The sequence below is a fragment of the Sinohyriopsis cumingii genome, chromosome 4 (assembly GCF_028554795.1).
Source record: "Sinohyriopsis cumingii isolate HCF-2022 chromosome 4, ASM2855479v2, whole genome shotgun sequence".
In the NCBI taxonomy this organism is placed as follows: domain Eukaryota; kingdom Metazoa; phylum Mollusca; class Bivalvia; order Unionida; family Unionidae; genus Sinohyriopsis; species Sinohyriopsis cumingii.
In genome coordinates this window covers 43,988,015-44,010,748 of record NC_142964.1, presented here as the reverse complement: position 1 = coordinate 44,010,748, position 22,734 = coordinate 43,988,015, and the positions used below count along the sequence as shown (strand labels likewise).

General features: G+C 34.7%; 1 protein-coding gene across 1 annotated transcript in view; it reads left to right on the top strand.

Annotated features, from left to right (window-relative positions):
* The window catches only part of LOC149801065 (DNA mismatch repair protein Msh2-like), a 148,851-nt gene that overhangs the window by 90,854 nt on the left and 35,263 nt on the right, over window positions 1–22,734 (top strand). The window contains exons 17-22 of the mRNA XM_089955099.1: window positions 280–369; window positions 2,788–2,959; window positions 9,371–9,496; window positions 10,616–10,711; window positions 17,622–17,686; window positions 20,976–21,143. Coding sequence (XP_089811225.1) covers window positions 280–369; window positions 2,788–2,959; window positions 9,371–9,496; window positions 10,616–10,711; window positions 17,622–17,686; window positions 20,976–21,143 — 717 coding nt within the window. The remainder of the gene's footprint in view (window positions 1–279; window positions 370–2,787; window positions 2,960–9,370; window positions 9,497–10,615; window positions 10,712–17,621; window positions 17,687–20,975; window positions 21,144–22,734) is intronic.

Sequence of the window (22,734 nt, the reverse complement as noted above, 5' to 3'; positions counted from 1 at the left end):
CAACACTGAGCAGAGTTATGGCACCTGTTTGACATAGAAGCTTTGGCTTTCAGATGCATCCTGTTGGTGGGATATCCACTTTGTATTGACATGTATCTTGTCTATGAAAAACGTCTTAAATGAAAGTTATTGCTTTAGCAAGAAGGCCTAATTAAAATAGCATTTACACTCAAAATACCCTTCCATGTCATAGTATACTTGTACACTTGAGCAAGAAGGCCTAATTAGCATTTACGTTCAGTATACCCTTTGATGTCATAGTATAGTTGTACATTTCAGGTATCTAGAGAGTTGGGTCTAGAGCCAAACAAAGCGTTGAAATTGGAAAGCAATTCACAGCTTGGCTACTACTTTAGAGTGACAAGAAAGGTGAGTAGTAATAGATACATAATTGAACATCAGAGATTTTATGTTGCACTCTCTACACAGGTTCATAGTCAGACAATATTTGTGTTGTGTACTCTACACATTTCCATCAGCACATGATTTTTGTGTTTTACCCCCCTCTTCACTTTCATAATAAGATGATTTTAGACATACGGAGCCAGGAGTTACAGTTTAGCAACAGCTGATTGTTTTTTATTAGAGGGTATTTGTTATTGAGATGACCCCATATTCGATTGGCCAAGCTTATTAAATGTAAGCAAATCAATTTCTGATTTGTTTTTGTGTGCAAATTTTGGTAAATAGGTTTGCATCATCATAGCACAAGTCCACTTTTCATGTTTGTATTATGAAATATTGTATACAATTAATAATTTTATTAGTAATGGAGCTGGATACACACGTTGAGTTGTACTTTGAATTAGATTATGTACTTTGCTTCAGATTGGGCATCGGAATTCAATTTTTCACTTGTTTTTCAAGGATGAATTTTAAGTGGGAATTAGTAAATTGTTATGTAATATTTTTGGTATTTGTCATCTTAAAATTAGCAGTCATCTTAAAATTAACAGTCATCTTAAAATTAGTACCAATATAGACTTCAGAACATAAGATATCTTTTTGTTTGAAGGGAAAATAATGCATTGTACTAGAACAAAATGGAGTGAGTTAAGGTGAAATGAACAAAAGGCAAAGTGAACTTCACTTTTTCAGTCATTTGAGGTGAAATGACATGTGATTATTTCATCCAAATTGCCACCTAGTGTGGACCCTTTAAGTATTCAGATATGTGCATTGTCTAAAAACTGAAACATGTTGGGAGACAGCTCCCAATTTTCATAGTGGTGACTACATATTCCTTCCTTAATTAGAACAGTTATCTGGAATAGTTTATATATTTGTAATGGTCAGTGCAAATATTTTTTAATTTGAATTCCTTTAATTCAACACATGGTCTGAGATTTGTCTGCAAGGGTAGTTGCTTGGGAAGTCACATGGTCTAGCATGAAATGCAAATTTGCTAAATGGCTTTTTTATTGCTTTACTTTTAATGAACCAAATCCTGATTATTTTTGTGACATTCTTTTTATGCTTTTTAATTGCAACTAGAATAGTTATAAATAGTGACCAGTGATCTAGTTAGATGAGTAGCTGTGGTGGCTCAGTGGTTAGTGTACTGGATTTGTGACCAAAAGGGTGTTAGTTGCCTCACCCCTAAATACCCTAATTGTGTTGCTGTGAGGTTCAATGCCTGTCAACATTTGTCTGCTTTGTAAAAGATCGAGCAAAATTGCTGTGCTTGTAAACACAAAACTTGAATTTGATGCGAAGGTAATTGTGCCTGTGATCATTGTGCTTTTTATCTCAGTAACACCTTTAATTAGAATTATTATGATGCAGCTATGTTGAATGGATAATCAGATTAATTTGTTTCATATCAAGAGGTCTTGGATTTTTGGGGGAGGGTGGGGTTATACCAAGAACTCTGCAACTTCTACTACTGCTGTTCTTTAAAATGGCAATTTTCCTTCAAAACTAAATTGAAATTCTCATTTTGATTTATAACATTAACTTTTATTCTTCTACAATGCGACATCAGAAAATAAATAGCAACAAAAATTATGGATTGAAAGTAAGAAACCATAATCGTTTGTGATAAAAAAATTGCCAAATTACTTGTTGCACAATAAAATATTCACAATTGTAATGATGGGGGCCATTAAATTTTATTGTTGGAATTATCTCAGGCTTTATGGCAAAAGAAAAAGGAAAACTGGCTTCCTTTGAATTTGACATTAATATATTTGAGTTACATCATCATTGTGAGTGGAGTACGATTACAAATGAGATAAGAAATGTACATCGATTCACATATTCCTTCATCTCGGCAATGCATTGCACATCAAACAAATTTAGTTTGCAGACTTAGTGGTCGGTATAGATACGAGCTGTGACTGCTTAAGGCAAGGAGAAATCACTGTTAGGTTAGGAAGCAGCTGACCATGGAAGGCAGGTGACCTTTACAGGACTTGTAATTTGGAATTTTGCAAGGAGAGGAAATTAGAATGACTGTTGTGTAAGAGTGGCTGTTGGGACAGGTTTGACATACATTTGGAATTTTTTCAGATTATGGTATATTAAGTAAAATCGACACCATATTAATTTTGGGCAATAGTTAAGATAAGAACCTGTTCTTGCAACTGCATGTACCTGCTTGTTTGGATGATTCACTTTTAAGTTATGCAAGTCTGGTGAGCATTATCCGACCCACTTGGGCCTCTCCTTAGTTATTAAAATCAACACATTAATGTTTTTTAGGTCTCCGATTTCATTGATTGTTTAAATCTTTATGAGATGTGTAAGATCTATTTGGTAATATGTGTATTTATTTATTTCATACAGGAAGAAAAAGTGCTTAGAAACAACAAGAACTACACAACAATAGACACCAACAAGAATGGAGTGCGATTTCACAACAAGGCTTTAGGGCAATTCAATGAGGAGTACCTGAAGTGCAAAGAGGACTACAATGAGCAACAGAAAAGTGTTGTGGAGGAGATTGTATCAGTAGCAGGTAGGGATGCAGGTTTTGTTTAATTTCATCACAAAGTCAGGTTTATATGTTGTCAATTTTCCTGTGTCCTTAATGTTTTCCCTACTCTTCCTATATTTTTGTCACACTCCCTATTTTTCCCAAATTTTTTTAAAAAGTATTAACAACACCCAGTCTATGAAGCATGAAGTTGATAATGGTTAGCATCGCTGTTGTTACCGGACCCTTGCAACAATTTTTTTAATTTGAAATATTTCATCTTTACTATGCTCTTGGTTTTTTGCACTTAATTCGTGACCTTGAGTTTTGGGCATGCACAGTGGATACTATGCTCCCTACAATTATGAAAGTTCATGGATGGATGCATCTTGATAAGTAATACATCCTTGTTGCTAAAAGAGGTCACTATGACCTATTTCATGATTCAGTGATTTTGTTGAAATATGTTACATGTTCCTTTATTGGGTGCAGTTTATGTTCCAATTATGAAACCTGATAATTGGATTCTTCTCTGTTACTACTATACCTTTATCCCTTAAAGTGTTATATAGTTTTGTAGTTCAAAATCCCTCAGTGCCCAACTATTTAAGAAATGAAAATTGCACTCTACTTTTAAATTGCCTCTATAAGATAGACTATATGATAACATACCATTGCAGTCAAAACTTTCCTATATGCTTAAAGTCACGTATGCACCCTTATTGTATCTGCACTGGCAAATTACCTTTGTGTGTCTTATGTACTTTGTTTCTTTTTTAATGAAAAAGTTAAATTTGTCTTTTTAAAAAAACTGTTCTTCAGTGGCTAAACCATATGCATGTATATCCAAGTTGTAAAAATCACAGGTGTAGAATAGGTAAAAGTTAATAAACATGCAGTGTGCACAAATTCCAGAGGTAAGTTTACACCCTACTAAAGTCTGTAATGTTCACAAAAGTTGTTTGTTTTTTAAATTCTAGTATACCTCTGCCATCTCATGTCTACTTATAAACTTAAGCAGATAGTCTCCTCTCAAGTTCATTACCTGTTCAGGTGTTATTTACTTAGAATATTAAGAACTATATCCACAACGAATGGTTTTTAATCTGAAGTAGGGAGTTGATATATATTCAGCTGCCCAGGAAATATTGATATCAGATTTATGCGCCAAACCCAATGACTTCAACTCCTATTGTGACAGGCTTCCATTTACTCCTGCAGCTGTTAATTAAGTCTCCTTCATTTACTCTCTGATCTGCATAACAATTCATTTGAGCTATGACCAAATGCAAGAAATCTTGTCATTGTAAGTATTCTATAGACTTTGTCTTCTCCAGTTCTACAATTTTATTATTTTGAAATGCTGTTGAATAGAAGGTTGACTGGCATGTCATTTTTGTCCAGCCATCATCATGTACATGATATTCATCTTCAGAGTCATTGGTAAGGTAGCACTCTACAGTTTCGCATTTTGCATAGGGTTAGAATTTTAAGGAAAAAGAATTTCTCCGGCTTCCCTCACTGGTTATACTGGCTATTTTAAAAAGACCTTGCATATCTTAGGTATAATTCAAAGAACCTTTAATTCCCTTTGTTTTGGTGTATGATTGATGGGTGTAATATGGGTTATAGAGTATACAGCTTGGCCTTACTCCAGATGTACACCTTTCAAAAAAGTGCTAGCTCCATTTGGTCATTTTCACTTCCTGAACTTAAGAGGTAAATTGTATAAAAAGGAGCCAATAACTTGTTTTTACATTTTATTTATTTGGTAAATCATTCATTGCACTTTCAGAAGCTGGTATTGTCTTGTCTGGCAAAATTCATTTTCCCTATTTTAATAGCTGATATGCATAGTGTACTTTGGACTAATTCAGGCTGATTTTTTAGCACACAGGAGCAGTCATTTTAGTTAGCAGTGTGCTTAGATCATGTACAAATTCCAAAAGTACAATATCCAAGGAAATATCATCCACATTTCATTAATGTAGCATAGAGGTATGCCAACATTCTCTCCATTGTGCGTGTTTTAAATGCAAACAACTTCACGTTACATATGTCACTCCAACAAAAGTACATAATAACTGGTGAGCGCCCACTATTTTCATTAATTCTTGTCAAGCTCTGGTAACCTGATATACCTCAATACTTTCAAATCATTGGCATCGTCACTATCATCAGCCGGTATTGCCAAATGAAATCACCTGAAGATGAACAGTGTTAAGAGTCCGCCATTTTGAATTTTCCAGATTATACATTTTTTAGCCAGTATTTGAAAAACTTCATTGCATTAGCATGGTACAACTGTGACAGAACACATGGTCCAGGACCCACTGCACTTTTAAGAACCATTCAAATCAAGTTGAAGTACCCAGATGTCTAAACTGCTTATGCTGCAGCAAGTTCTTTTGGTCCACTGCTGATTGCATGATTAAGGGTTTAAATCAAAGAAGGTCAAGGTTATGGTTATTAATAGGGGTTTTTAAAAAATTGTCTTTAAAATCATGTATTCAACATTGCTAAACCTGTATACATCCATGCCTAACCTAATATAATTGGAAGTAGGAGTAAATATTTTTATTCAAAGATAAACCAGCCATATTAATATCTGTGCATTGGATAATGTAATGCATCACCCTTAACAGGTTAATTGCATTGTACTTGTAAATAAGTGTAGAAACTAGATGACTGGACTGCATTGTTTTCATTTGAGACCTCACCAGTAGTTGCTAATCAAAGTTATTTTTTATATATGGACTATCTACTTCTTGCTGTCACTCCTAGGTTATAATTGATATATGGACTATGTGCTACTTGCTGTCACTCCTAGGTTATAATTGATATATGGACTTTGTACTTCTTGCTGTCACTCCTAGGTTATAATTGATATATGGGCTATGTACTTGCTGTCACTCCTAGGCTATAATTGGTATATGGACTATGTCCTTGCTGTCACTCCCAGGTTACAATTGATATATGGACTATGTACTTCTTGCTGTCACTCCTAGAGTATAATTAGTAAATGGACTGTGTACTTGCTGTCACTCCTAGGCTATAATTGATATATGGACTTTGTACTTCTTGCTGTCACTCCTAGGTTATGATTGATATATGGACTATGGACTTGCTGTCACTCCTAGGCTATAATTGATATATGGACTTTGTACTTCTTGCTGTCACTCCTAGGTTATGATTGATATATGGAATATGGACTTGCTGTCACTCCTAGGTTATAATTGATCTATGGACTTTGTACTTGTTGTCGCGCCAATGTTTCACAAAGGCTGTGAATTTCTCCAATTAAATTCCTGGCTTCACGAAGTGGACACATAATCATAGAAAAGAATGTTTTATTTTATGACTTATGCCCTGCCTCAGTAGGTTGGTGGGCAGGTAGGTAAGTAGTTCTATGGTTCTTAAGCCCAGTAGTGGCTATATAATTCCAATTGTAAGGTAAGCATCTTTCATTTTCAAATAATTAAAAGTTCAAATGTAAAGATAAAAATCTGACTTTTAAAAAATGTTTCATTAGAAGAGAGGCAAAGATCACACCACTGTGAAGTTATTATCTGCATAAACATTGTCTACTGAAAACTAGTGACAAGAGTGGTGAGCTATGTAACTGTTGAGGCAATGTCTTTTTCTTAATTGATGTGGATATATATTGTGATGATCAGTATTTTTTGAGCCGCAATGATATATCATCTCACTTCCATGTACTGCACTGCCATGAATACTATCTCATTTCCATGTACTGCAGTGCCATGAATATAATCTCACTTCCATGTACTGCATTGCCATGAATATAATCTCACTTCCTTGTATTGCAGTGCCATGAATATTATCTCACTTCCATGTACTGCAGTGCCATGAATATCATCTCACTTCCATGTACTGCATTGCCATGAATATAATCTCACTTCCTTGTATTGCAGTGCCATGAATATCATCTCACTTCCATGTACTGCAGTGCCATGAATATCATCTCACTTCCATGTAATGCAGTGCCATGAATATCATCTCACTTCCATGTACTGCAGTGCCATGAATATCATCTCACTTCCATGTACTGCATTGCCATGAATATAATCTCACTTTCCTGTATTGCAGTGCCATAAGTATCATCTCACTTCCATGTACTGCAGTGCCATGAATATCATCTCACTTCCATGTAATGCAGTGCCATGAATATCATCTCACTTCCATGTAATGCAGTGCCATGAATATCATCTCACTTCCATGTACTGCTGTGCCATGAATATGTACTGCAGTGCCATGAATATAATCTCACTTCCATGTACTGCAGTGCCATGAATATCATCACTTCCATGTAATGCAGTGCCATGAATATCATCTCACTTCTATGTACTGCAGTGCCATGAATATCATCTCACTTCCATGTACTGCAGTGCCATGAATATCATCTCATTTCCATGTATTGCAATGCCATTAATATCATCTCACTTCATGTCTTACAGTGTGATCAATATAATCTTGCTTCCTTGTATTGCAGTGTATGAATATTATTTCACTTCCATGTACTGCAGTGCCATGAATATCATCTCACTTCCATGTACTGCAGTGCCATGAATATCATCTCACTTCCATGTAATGCAGTGCCATGAATATCATCTCACTTCTATGTAATGCAGTGACATGAATATCATCTCACTTCCTTGTACTGCAGTGCCATTTATATCATCTCCATGTATTGCTGTGTGATCAATATAATCTCACTTGTATTGCATTGTGATGAATATTATCTCAATTTATACCTGGCAGTGCCTTAAATTTCATCTCACTTCCATGTATTGTAGTCTGATGAATTTCATCTCTATTCCATGTATTGTAGTGCCATGAATATCATCTCACTTCCATGTATTGCGGTGCAGTGAATATCATTTCACTTACGATCATCATCTCACTTCCATGTATTGCACTATGATGAATTCAGAATTACTGATTTAATCAGTACATGCATCCTCAGAAAGAAATAACTGTACGTAATAAATTGTTACACCTCAGGCAATTAAAAAGCATGACTGTCAGGGTCACAAGATCTGAAATTGCAAAATTATGTTAACTTTACATTTGTAATATTGGAGTGGGGTAGTGGACAGCTTTTCTGCTGATGTTTGTTTGTGTCGCAGAATTGCAACCGAGTGGGTTTTTGGACTAAATGAACAACACAAAAACAGTGTGAGAAAGATGGAAATTTATGAATGAATTAATAAAGATAAATATATGATGTAAAAATACAATGATTCTCTCACGTTCTCAACATGATTTACTCAAATCACTCTACACAACATTCACACATCGAAGATAAACAAAAAAAGATATTAAATCAAAATGAAGTACAGATCCAAGAACCCTCATTTACTGCACATACACCTCAAACAGTATTTTACACAATAAGAGATTCACATAATCTCGAACATAAATTCTATTAAGATTCAAAATAATCTTAACACAACTAAGATTCAGAATTATCTTAACACAACTAAGATTCAAAATAATCTTATGAATATAAACAAAAAATGCAATGGAACAACAATTGATTCAAACGTATGCTGCTAGACCCCTTGTTACGTCTACATCCGTGGCACAGACATGCGTATATACATACGTATCGACAGCATGTAGCGTTAAATGTTCTGGAAACTCCAGATAGCTCTACGCAACTTTAGGTGGCTTCGGACAGCTTCAGACCGCTGTAGTCACAGTCACATTGACAATCACATTTCATAGACACAATCACAGCTACAAACACGGTCAGCTACCATAACAGTCAGAATCAGCTTCGAACACAGCTACAAACATGGTCAGCTACAAACAGTCAGAATCAGCTTCAAACACAGTCAGCCACAAACACAGTCAGCTACATTAAAACCAAATTGGACATAATAATAGTTTATGTATAATCTCTAGATATATGATAATACTTTAAATCTGCGTTGTAATAAACACATTATTACGCGATAAGACATTACAAACTGAATAAGCTTCGCATCTCAAAATAAAAATGTAAATTTAACACTTACCTCTATGGCTGGAGAACAAGGGAGAGTGTATACTCCTTGACATGATCCAAAAACGACCAGTGCGGTTTTTAGAAATTGGTCTTACTTAAATCCATAGGAGAGTGAGTACAAGTCAGGGTAGAATACCCGTGCATATCATGTTAGTCATGATACCTGTCACAAGTAATCTCTGTGGCTAGGTACATGTTAATACAGTCACTTACCTGGAAAAACACATTCACCCTAGATAACGTTGTACGCATGTACAATGAGAAATAGTCGAATTGTTTTAAGACAAAACCAAGTTATTTCTTTGCCTAATTCTGTGACAGTTTGTTTTTTTACTCATTATTAACAGTTTCAAAAATCTGCCATGTCTTTAGAAAGTAGTGTTTTTTATAATTTGATTATATTATGTTTTTCCTTCCAGCTGGTTATGTGGAACCCATGCTGATGATCAATGACATTGTAGCGCAGCTGGATGCTTTGGTCAGTTTCGCACATGTTTCTGCAAGTGCTCCTATCCCATATATCCGGCCAAAGCTTTACCCAAAAGGTATGTCTGTTGGTTCACCAATTTTAAATTTTTTTTTTTTTTTTTTTTTTTTTTTTTTTTTTTTTTTTTTTACAAAACTAAAAAGTGTATAAAAGACAAAAGACTATTCATGATTGTTTTGTTACTCATGAAGGCAGAGGAGCAATTAGATGTGCATGAAATCACAGAGAATTAATGTATACATTGAACTCATCGATGACAAAGTTCATTATTTATTCCAGGAGGTTTAAAGTGTGTTTGTTGTTAAAAATACAGTTCTGCTGTTACAAGTCTCCATGATGGATTTTCTTCATAGTTTGAAGGAATCATTTTGATGCTAAGATAATACATTCTATGACACTTGCTCACTCCTTTTACCTTGGGGTCAAGGTCACAGTTATAGTAAATCTGTGTTATGGTTTCAGTTGATCTTTTTTCCCGGCTTATAATACCTAATACCATAATGGATTTTCTTCACACTGTGCATGAATCATTATGAAGCTGAGACAATTCATTCTCCAAAATGCTTGCTCAACCTTTTGACCTTGGATTCACGGTCAAATGTTTTACAGCAATGCTTTTATCAGTGGCTTGACATAATGGCCTTGGCTAAATAATTGTTGTATGCAAATGTGAAAGGATGCTGAATTTATATTAGATCAGGATCTATCATTCATTTGTCTGGTCTGTATTTCGAAAAGTGTGTTTAGCAGTTTGAGAATTTTTACAATTTTATCTTTATTATATCTTTGTTATATTCCATTCTGTCAAGTAATATCTGAAAACTGAAAGCATGTCCAGGACATAATTTGCATGAGAAAACATCACCATTTGTAAAATGTAAGAAGTTTTTATTTGGGGTCTGACAGGAATAATTTTTTTTAATGTATTAATAATGTAACACCAAAAGAAACTACTGGCCATATTTACAGGCTCTATACTAAGACATTTTTGCAGGTGATGACCTTGTCTGAATGAACATCAGGTTCGCTTGATGCAGAAGAACATGTGTAATTATTCTTGCTAATATTACAAGTCAAATGTAAGCAAAAAACGGGAAAGTAGATAAAAAAAAAAGTAGTTGTAATCGAGAGGGAATCTTGATCCTATAGAATGATGTGTATCATTTTCATTTACCAGGACATGGCATTTTAAAGCTACAAGAGGCCAGACATCCTTGTCTTGAGATGCAAGATGATGTGGCATTTATCCCTAATGATGTGACATTTGAGAAAGGTAAGTTAAAATTGTCACCTTAGAGTTACAAATACATGTACACACAGATGCATACAATACACCTTTTTTAGGCCCTGTGCATGCAAAAATTAGTCAGAGATGCCAACTGATGCATAGATTTTTTATTTTAAACAAAGTATAAATGCATACTTTAATGAAAAATTAAAATTTGTAGCATGCATTTAGTTCACTTAAATCCACAGGGTTTTGTTTGCATTGTTTTAGAAATCTGAATAGTCAAAATCGTTAGAATAATTGGTATTTGATGAAAATACTTGGCTGAAATTTCATTTTAGCAAATGTTTCTGGCTTCTTTCTTTTTTTAACAACTCGAACTTGTTCTTCCAATTTCATCTCGACAGCTTTAGCATAGAAAAAATCCATGTATCATTCACTCCACTTGTGGCGGTTTCAGCAGCATCAACATGTTATTGCTTAGGTGCAAGTTTTTTTGGTATGGCCAATAATCTCAAACCCAAACACGGATAACCATCATATTTGGACTGTAGAAAATCAGCCCATTGATATCCATACACTCCATCCCTTCCTCTGCCCTCATACAAGTTCATTTTGACATTCTAGGTTTAGTTTTTAGTTAAACTTTTTATCTGTATGGTCAAGGATAGCTTTAGAGTCGGAGAGCTCATTCAAGTTTTTCTGTACAGTTAGTCACAAACACTGGGAGGTATGGCTATATAATCCATCTATAGAATAAGGGAGCTCATTCAAGTTTCTCTGTATGGCTAGAGTCCCAAACTCTAGGAGGGATGGCTGTATACTTTTTTTCTGTATGGTTATGGTCCCAAACCATGGGAGTGACGGTTTTCATATTTGGCATGTTGATTCAGTAAATACTACCCTTTCATGTTCATGCACCATGCACTCTCCGCTTGGTCCCATAGCTTGATCATGGTCATTTGAAAGTAAAAGCATCTCTATATCAAATACTAAAGCATGTGAGAGATACAATTCCTAGGCCTTTTGAAAAAAAGAAAGAGTAGCTTTAACCATTGTCCAGTCATATCATTATGATGTCTGCAGTGTGTCAGTTTATAGTGATGTCTAGCACTGGGGCATCATGCCTTCAGACATGTAGCATGATGTACCTCCCAGTCACACCATCTTGAGACCAGGCTGACCAATGCTAACATTAACCTCTTAATGCTGAGCACCTGGCGAGGCAGCTGTTAGCATACATGCCAACCATTATGCTTTTGGCATAATCATTATGCTTTTTTTTCACTAAATTATGCCTTATGTATAAACGTATATGTATTATGCAATTTCTGTATATCCCACTTTTAAAAAAATCAATAATTTGTTTTCTCGTTTTTATTAATATTCCATTAATCCCAAAGACCATATTCTAGAAAAGATGGCTTCTTTGTAACTACGAAATAACAGTACCTTATAACGTTCTATTTATAGTGGTTGTCCTATTTCCAAGAAACATGCTGGTTTCTCCTTTCAAACTTTTGACCTTGGATTCTATTTATAGCAGCTGAATGGCTTAATTTAGGAGAGAACAGACTGGTTTTCTAATTTTTAATCTTTACTCGCAGATTCTTTGTTCTAATTCATATTTGTTTCAGAAAACCAGTCTGTTGGATATTTGGTGCTAAAAGTCGGTCAGATTTATTCAAGTCAATGCGTGTGCTAGAGCAAAAATGTTTTTCAAATAATTTTACAGATGGAATAAATAAAGTCGAAAAAACTGATTCAGAGATGAAAACATGAATTATATAACTCGGCATTCCATTCCAGGGCAGATTCATGCCCATTGCAGGCTGTGTGGAAATGGTTTTAATATTATTCATGGTGGTAAATTTCATGTGGAGCAACACTTGAAAACTAAAGAAATCTTGAATTATACTAACTCCAGTACTAAGTTAACTTCTTTTTTTTACAGCAAAACTCAATTGTGGACATGAATGTTATAAATGCAGAGGTGTTATTTACCGAGTTCTTAATAGAACATGGACTACCCCTAGTGGTAGAAGACTACATTGGTCCTTTGTTCAAACGGATGTTTCCTGATTGCAGAATTGCATGTGCAAGAGCAAAATCATCTAATATTCAGTGTATCCCCCAGGGGTGTAAAACTGAGGGTAAAAAAAAATCTTGGTGTCAGAACTGGAGGTCAAATAAAAAATGTGGGGGTCAAAAATGTACTGACAAATTTTCATATGACTTGTACTTTTTCAGCTTGAAATAGGATATTGCAACTTGCACAACATACTCTCTCTCTCTCTCTCTCTCTCTCTCTAAACATGCAAATAAATCAACATGCACAATTAACAAACAAATGCATTATCCATTCAAAGAATAATTGTATTAGTTCATTTTTCTTTTAAAGTTGTACTTTTAACACTCTCCTTATAATCAATATGAAGCAGTATTATAGCCCAACACATTGCATACAAACCAATACAAAAAGCCAAATAAATCTTTTTAACAAAATGGCAGTCTAATTACTGCCTTTCATAAAATGTGTACTATCATAGGTTTCATTGTACTTTGTTGTAGAACACATTTATCCAAATATCAAGGATTATACTGATTCATCTTCTTTCTAATAAGTTACACTTGAACTTTAAGATCTATCTTTTATTGCAGCAAAGTTAAAAACCAACAAAATCTGCAATGACCAGCTTTCTTTGTAATCTAAATAATGCATTTGTCTCTGCAAGTTTACTGATTTCTTTGTTGTGAAAGAATGGCTTGGATTATAATGTGTTCTCCAGACATCTTGTGGCGAACGAGGGCAGATTGTTTAAAATTCTAAAACCCTGTCAAGAAAGGATTATTCACTTTTGCAGTCTTCGCAATCACGCGATCATAAGTCACCGGTTATCCTAATGTATGAATACCATATTCCAGTCAAGGGCTTTATTTTCTCCATTTTTCATTAAAGTTAGATCCACAGTTACTCTTTTGTGTTCTGCTTCTTTCACTTTCTTCGCTAATGATTTTTAGTGCACGGCATTTTAATCTGGAGATCACTTTCTAGTGCAACATGCATTGAGATTAACCATCTAGATGACGGCTTGCTGAGCTCGATGGAAATCACGTGAGAGCTCACGAGATATGGGGAAGCAACTCTGTCATAACATTGCCTGTGCTAGTCTGGTTCATTGTTTTGAATGTTCCCTGCATTGCACTCTGCTATACGAATAGAGGAGTGCAAGGCAAGGAAGAAACAAAGCGGGGAACCAGTCACTGCATATGCTCGAAGTATATACAATGCCATCCAGCGTCCAATGCATTGGGTATTCAATAAATCCTGATCACATTATGAAAATGCTTTGCGTCAAAAAAACGCACAGCAACAAAATGTGTGCGTCAATTTTCTCCAGCATGCGTCCCTGACGCATATACGTGCATAAAGGGAAAGACTGAATATTGTTGTGTTTATCTGAAGATACTTCACTTAAAATCGTAGATGCCATGAAAATTGGGTTGTGTAGTATTGCCACAGACAGGTGTAGTAATTATGATGACAAAAAGTTATAGTCTGAGTAAGAGACTTGGACAATGAAAAGGGCAATGTCAGAGTGATGTTATTTCATTACCAGAATTAACAGGAAATACCATTGTAGAAAACATTTTTGATTTGCTTGATAATGTTTTGAATAAACATGGTACAAGTTGGTAGAACTGTATTGGGTTTTCAGCTGATAATGCATCAGTGATAGCTGAATTCAAAAAGGAGTTGTATTTTGAAATCAGTGTACATCACAGGTTGTCTCTGTCAGTTGATGCACCTTGCTGCACGAAAGGTTGCCAATAAATTAGAAGGAGAAAGCCTGAAGTATCAAGTTGATTTTTTTTCATCGTATTTCCCAGCTAAACGACCCAATAACTGGAAGATATAAATTTCCTCTTCTTTGTCAGGTTATGAAAGGAATATTGGTTCTTTACCATTTTAAGACTGACTGAGAGATTGTTCAGTATTGTTAACAAAAATAAAACTGAATTCAGATCCAGGCTCATTAACCCAGTACTTGGTGCTCTACTGGTGTGCAAAACATTCATAGTCTCAGGTGGTACAAAGTGTTTTGAAATGCAACACAAGTCTGTTGCTTTTTAAATCTAAAAGTGCTACATATGAAAATTTGAAACAGTAATTGATGTTAAAAGACAGTAGGGTTTTTTAAAAAATCATTTTGTACATGTGCTGATTGAATTTGTATCATGTTACATATGGATTACTCTTTTTGTCCACTTGGATTACACTTTTTTGTCACCAGAGGTTGGCATGTATGTGTTAATACCAATTTTATAAGTCTTTGGTATGACCACCAGAGCAATCCTAGGATTTTGTTATGAATTAAGTAGTATTTCTCTTTACAAATACACTTCGGGATCTTTCTTGGTACTGGTATAGAGTGTACATATTTATATGTAGGGGCATTTTGATTTGTCTCACAGGTATGCATATTTAGTTCCATTTAAATTTCAAGAATGAAAAGTTGGATGAATGATTCCTGATCTCTCTGAAGTCGTCATTCTTTTATTTTATCTCTGCCTAAATGCTCACACAGTCTGGTTAGCACAATTAGTGTCCCAGTTTTTGATTGATTGAAATGAAATTGTAAATGTTATATTCATCACCTGAAGATGCAAATGTTGATAAATTACTTTGCTTCCCAAATTTTTAGCTCAACAGTGTGCAAGTCATAAGACTGGAAGAGTTTATTGGATGGTCTGTTGCTTGTCTGTCACACAAGGTTGTTATCACTACTTATAAAATACTTGGAAGATTGCCATGAATCTTTATACGTATATCTGTCCCATGGTCTAGTCGGTCCTAAATGAAGATGGTGCTGCTCAGACATATGAAAATCTTGTAATCACTACTCCTGAACAGATGCTTAAATGAACATAGGGTTTTAAAGACATTTTAGGATGATGGTGACGAGCCCAAAAATCTCACATGGACAGAGGTGAGCTGCCAGTGATCTTCAAAGGCAAGCGCCTCAGACCTCTCCGATGATGTGTACTAGATAAATATGGTGCTGATCTTACATAAACATTATGACTCCCACAGTAGCTGATATAAAAATACTTCATGCTTAAAAAGAAGACATTGTTTTATCATGAATTCTGGAAATTCTTTTCAGGCACTAGAGCCTCAGTCCCTTGGAGGAACTCATGTTTTCACTATAGATTGACCTTGTCATGGTATAGGGGTAGGATGTGGTGTAATTTTCATGAGTACATTGACATTACTCTAGTTTCACTTTCTGTTTCATTGTATGTCAAGACTGTATGTTTAAATTTACATTGTGTTCATTGCTTTTCAAAGAACACATAAGGATGTTACCAAACATTTTTTTTTAAAACATCATTATGTATATTGCATAAAAATGGTCAGATTGCATCAGAATTAATGAAAAGCAGAAGTACTGATATTAAATTTTCATCATCATCTTCATCATTGTCTGGCATACCTCATTACAAATCCTGGATATATGTATTGTTTTGAATTTTATATGAATACAAATATATTAGTTTCACATCCAGATGGGTATTTTGAAACTATGTTAAGTAAGATGTTTTGCCAAAGAATGTTCTTTTTGATTTATATTATGTACAATGATCAAAGTATTTTACAGTCTGCCATCTTTGTTTTGGAGGCAGTTTATGTATTGGAGGCCCTCTGATTTTCGCTATGCAATGTATACAAGTATTATTGAACGCCAGTAAACCGTTGATATAACTGGTTTTTAAGTAGAATAAGTTATGATCATGAATAAAATAATATACCTACCATCTCCTGCAAGGGTAATGTATTCAGATAATGCATGTTATAATTTCCCTGCACCACCAACTCATTTGGAGGCTGATGTTTACTATTTAAACATCTGACACAATGATTTTAGTGTTTGGTCATACATTTGTAATTAAGAGTGTAAAAATATAATAAGCATTCAATATTTGTCTTGAATCTGTTTATTTTAACAATATATCTAATATATATTGTGTCTTAAATACCTGTTAGCAGTATGTACTATTCTGGCTGAGTGTTACTCTGTGTAGTGCAAAAGAAGATTTTAAATATGGGGTTTGTGCACACGAGACAGTTTAACTTCAACTGGCATCGGGTTTGTATGCAAATGCAGTGTCCATAATCGGCTTCCAACAGTGATAGGGAATGTTATCATTCTCTGTCAAGAAATTGATTGAAAGTAATCAAATTAGAAAATATGCATTCATTTCTGCCGTATAAATATTTAGTAAAATTCATTACTAAAGAAAAAGCCAAAGTAGTAGTGTGGAATCATTTCACGTAGGGTTGTATGCCTCCATCATGCGATTTCAGTGTGACTTTATATTTTTTTCGTAAAAGAAATGGTCACCCGTTTAGCCTGTTAATTCTATTTATTTGAATCCATTTGTTATTGGGATTTTAATGTTACCCCAGTGAATATTAAATCTAAATAGTAAATTCTATTTGATGAATATTATTATTTAATACAAGTTGTTGAGACTGTTGGTTATTTGTACATTCTGTTGTATTAATTTATTTATTGACTACGAACAGAATATGTGAATTCGATTATATTTATTTATTTATTTATTGACATTGAAAGACTCGATTAAATCCTCAAATTTTCTCATTCAGATTTTATGTTGTTTTTATACTTAGAAAAATAATTTCCACACAGATAAGTAGCTAGTATAAGGAGACATTATTTCTACAGGGATTTTCTCTGTTATCAGATGACATTCTATATACTACCATATATTATAATATTGAAACCAATTCAAGGTCTCAATTTAAGGATTACCAAAGTCATGAAAAGGAAGTAATTCTCTAATGTAAGTGAGCTTGCGCTGGAAAATCAAACACCGGGGTGAGCACGCTACAGTATTTATACTAGCGCTTTTTTTCTTTTTCTTTCAGATAAACAGATGTTTCACATTATCACAGGACCAAACATGGGTGGAAAATCAACCTATATCAGATCAGTAAGGATTATCTAATTTAACTCTCATTTTAACTTTGTCTACTTATGTTAAGAATTGTGTGTGTTTTGAGGAGGGATGCCTCACTGAGACAAGTTTGCAGCATTGTTTATTACTTCAGTTTGCATCAAAATATGGTATCCTTGACAGAATTAATCAACCAATCAATCGATAGAGGAAAGAGCTATAACAAAAGAAACCCACAGCAGACATAAACCGATCCTGGCATAGAATCAAACACGAGAAGTGTTACCCACGAATTAAAATATCATTGTCACATTATACTGTCCTTGAATAACACATTCAGTCACTCAGATTTTATACTTCTTGAACTTTTACTGGCTTTTTCTCTCCCATGTCATTCAGTGTATAATCATTTAATATTATAAATTTCCATCAGAAACATTGATAATAATGAAAGTCTAAGATGTTACACTGAATACAGCTTGATATATCAGATATTAAAGTTATTTCAAACAACAGAGATTTTTTTAGAAATTGGCTCTAAATGATCTAACTTTCTGATTTCAGACATATCTATTATCTTCTGAGAAATTAAAATTTTAAAATAGGTAGTGCCTTTGCTCAAAATTCTATACTATAACACTACCCAGGACTCATTTCTTTGCCTTTGCTCCAAATTCTATACCGTAACACTACCCAGGACTCATTTCTTTGCCTTTGCTCCAAATTCTATACTGTAACACTACCCAGGACTCATTTCTTTGCCTTTGCTCCAAATTCTATACCGTAACACTACCCAGGACTCATTTCTTTGCCTTTGCTCCAAATTCTATACCGTAACACTACCCAGGACTCATTTCTTTGCCTTTGCTCCAAATTCTATACCGTAACACTACCCAGGACTCATTTCTTTGCCTTTGCTCCAAATTCTATATCGTAACACTACCCAGGACTCATTTCTTTGCCTTTGCTCCAAATTCTATACCGTAACACTACCCAGGACTCATTTCTTTGCCTTTGCTCCAAATTCTATACCGTAACACTACCCAGGACTCGTTTCTTTGCCTTTGCTCCAAATTCTATACTATAACACTATCCAGGACTCGTTTCTTTGCCTTTGCTCCAAATTCTATACTATAACACTATCCAGGACTCATTTCTGTGACTTCCTTGTATCCCTCTCCATATTTACTGATGTGGGACATGGGCCTGAATTCACCAAGATTCTTTTAAAAATTCTCTCGGATTTTGCATTAACATGCTCGTGATACTTGTGATGTATCAATATATTTGTCAGTGGCAGAGATAGGTGAAGGGACGCTAAATCACTTTCTAGTTTTAAAATTGAATAAAAATCTTTGTATTATTAAAGGAAAACAAGAGTTGCGTTCCTAAGGAAATCCTCAAAAGTTCTTGACAAGTTAAGTGGGTCTGTTATCAAGAGAATTTAAGACGTGGCATAATTTTTATCCCAGGCACCTGCTGAATATTCTTTGAAGAATTCATTGTTACCAACCACTCATAAAGAAAAATATTCAGAAATCTCACAGCAAGCAATTTGAGCTGTTTAGAGAAACTGGGTCCTGCTTCTATGAAAATTATGGCCCAAAACTGACGTCACATATAGCACCTACATGAGTGTCAGTGCTGTTCATTCAGTGAAATCTAACAATATAAATATGAATCTGCAGCTCATTTAGCAACATTGTTTCTATGCTGTTCTCAGTTGGGTATGTCACACATTTAGATATGCTGTTCTCAGTTGGGTACGTCAAACATGTAGATATGCTGTTCTAAGTTGGGTATGTCATACATGTAGATATGCTGTTCTCAGTTGGGTATGTCACACATTAGATACGCTGTTCTCAGTTGGGTATGTCACACAGATACGCTGTTCTCAGTTGGGTATGTCACATGTAGATTTACTGTTCTCAGTTGGGTATGTCACACATGTAGATATACTGTTCTCAGTTAGGTATGTCACATGTAGATACGCTGTTCTCAGTTGGGTATGTCACACATTTAGATACGCTGTTCTCAGTTGGGTATGTCACACATTTAGATACGCTGTTCTCAGTTGGGTATGTCATACATTTAGATACGCTGTTCTCAGTTGGGTATGTCATACATTTAGATACGCTGTTCTCAGTTGGGTATGTCATACATTTAGATACACTGTTCTCAGTTGGGTATGTCATACATTTAGATACGCTGTTCTCAGTTGGGTATGTCACACATTTAGATACGCTGTTCTCAGTTGGGTATGTCACGCATGTAGATACGCTGTTCTCAGTTGGGTATGTCACACATGTAGATATGCTGTTCTCAGTTGGGTATCTAATACATATATATATATATATATGTATATATATAATGTTGTCAGTTGGGTATGTCACACATGTAGATATGCTGTTCTCATTTTGGATATGTCACTGACATGTAGATGTGCTATAGCTGTTATATGAGGCATAGGTTGTAAAAATTCAATGCAAGTCATTTAAAATCAGTGTAGCCAGTGATACGGAGATAATGTATTGGACATGCTAGATATGCCACAGTCAAGTCATTTAAAATCAGTGTAGCCAGTGATACGGAGATAATGTATTGGACATGCTAGATATGCCACAGTCAAGTCATTTAAAATCAGTGTAGCCAGTGATACGGAGATAATGTATTGGACATGCTAGATATGCCACAGTCAAGTCACAGGATGCATGTTCATATCCTACCTGGTACATCTGCCTGCAGTAATACGTTTCTGGCTTTATACTCCTATTACCTTGGTACTAAATGGACTTCTTAAGTTGGTGTGCTGTTAGACACCAAATAAATATTTAAAATTGTGTAGTCTCATCCAATAGTCAGAGTAATGAAATATAATAATAATAATAAATGCTTTATTTAATGATGGTAACTCGGTTATAATATAATATTCTCCATCAAGGCCATCTGGATGAACAAACTATTGTAAACACAAGAAAAAAAGAAAGATTAAAAAACAAATATAGTAAAGCATGCTTAAACACATTAAGGATAAAACCACAACATGTGTATGAAATGCATTAACAGAATAAATTTACAGAGTACATGAATTTCAGTATTTACAACAAAACTGCCTTTTGAGATATTTTGTTTTCAACACATTTAGATTTATTTCTGATCTGTTTATTTTGTGGATATATAGAATAGGACCAGAGTAAACAAATAACTTTTATATAAAAAAAATTTTTAATAGTGTTGTTAAAAATCAGATTTTCCTGATCTAGACTCATTATTTTCCTATCTAGGTTGGTGTCATTGTACTGACACTTATTATTTTCCTATCTAGGTTGGTGTCATTGTACTGATGGCACAGCTTGGATGTTTTGTGCCTTGTACAGAAGCTGAGATTACGCTGGTGGACAGCATTCTAGCTAGAGTCGGTGCAGGCGATAGTCAGCTCAAAGGCATATCTACTTTCATGGCTGAAATGCTTGAAACAGCATCAATTTTGAGGGTATGTACTGTACATAAGAAGTTTGATATGAAGACAAAGATGGACAGCGTTATCTTGGCCTTATTATCGTAGAATCATACTGGAAGAAAATTATTTTGCATCACTTTGGCCAATGTGAGCAAAAGAATCCATTCATTTTAATGAGGTACTTGATTAAAGCAATGCATTATTTTCAGCAGCATTTTCAATAAAATTTATTGAAAGTGTTTAATGCATGAAATGATTTATTAAAGTGATGTATCCTTATTGGATATTATCCCTGAACAATGTGAAAGCACCAATTTCTGATGGGAGGGCAGGGCTACTTCCCGTTATGACTATTGTTTGGAAATAAAGATGGTGGCTGTTGTCTTGGTAACACAATCCAGCAGAAATAAAATGCAGATACTAATATCAGGCTGCTGTGATCACATTTTGCCTGTAGCATTATAGGTAGTGTTGTTACAGTGCTCTCCCTTTATAATTCAGTTCATTGAAGCTATAAAAATGACGTGTCGTAAGGGGAGGAACCTTATATTGAGGGATGTAATAAAAAGGCTATGGCTTGATAACGCATTAAAACACAGTTTTTATTGATTTGAAATCGCATTATAATTGGTTTTCTTGAGAGTAGAGAATTATGATAAATTAAGTAGCAAAGATAAAAAAATTAGACCAATTTATTCTGTGACAATACATGCATTATAACAGACAGCAGTATAATGAGGTCTTTATTGGGAAGGACCAGTATATTTTTTCTTCAAATTTTGTGGTGAAGTTTGGAGAGTGATACAGCCTGCATTGCAGGCTTACTTTACCAGCAAAACACAGCAATTTTGGGATCTTCAGGTAAGTTATCTATTTTGAATTCTTTCATTGCATAAGTTAGTATTATGTAATTGGATTATACAAACTGCTTGTTTTTGTCTCTTCTGCTAGACATAAGTATTAGTATCTGGCATGGCCTTGGTTTTTACAGCATTGGTATACCTCTTTTTACCCTTTACCTCATGTAAGCACTTTTTGACACCTCTACACCATTCTCATGGAAGTGCCTTTGAATGCCTCTACTCCATTCTCATATAAGTGCCCTTGGATGTCTCTCCCCAATTTGCAAGGAAGCACTTTTTAACACCTTTACACCATTCTCATGGAAGCACCTTTCAATGTCTGCTATAAATATCAGCCATTTTGAGAGGGTTTTCTTTGCACCACCTTCAGGGAAAACTCAGATACTACATTCATTGATATGAATGACCATTATGTCAGATCACATTCATTGATATGAATGACCATTACGTCAGATCACATTCATTGATATGAATGACCATTACGTCAGATCACATTCATTGATATGAATGACCATTACATCAGATCACATTCATTGATATGAATGACCATTACGTCAGATCACATTCATTGATATGAATGACCATTACGTCAGATCACATTCATTGATATGAATGACCATTACATCAGATCACGTGGTCGCTGTTTAAGATTTAGTTGTAATCTGCTATTTAAAGTAACTGGGTTGTATTCTCCACTCTCCAAAGTGGAGGTTGCAGATTTTGTTCAGTACTTTCTTGAGTTTGCACAATTAGAATCACTA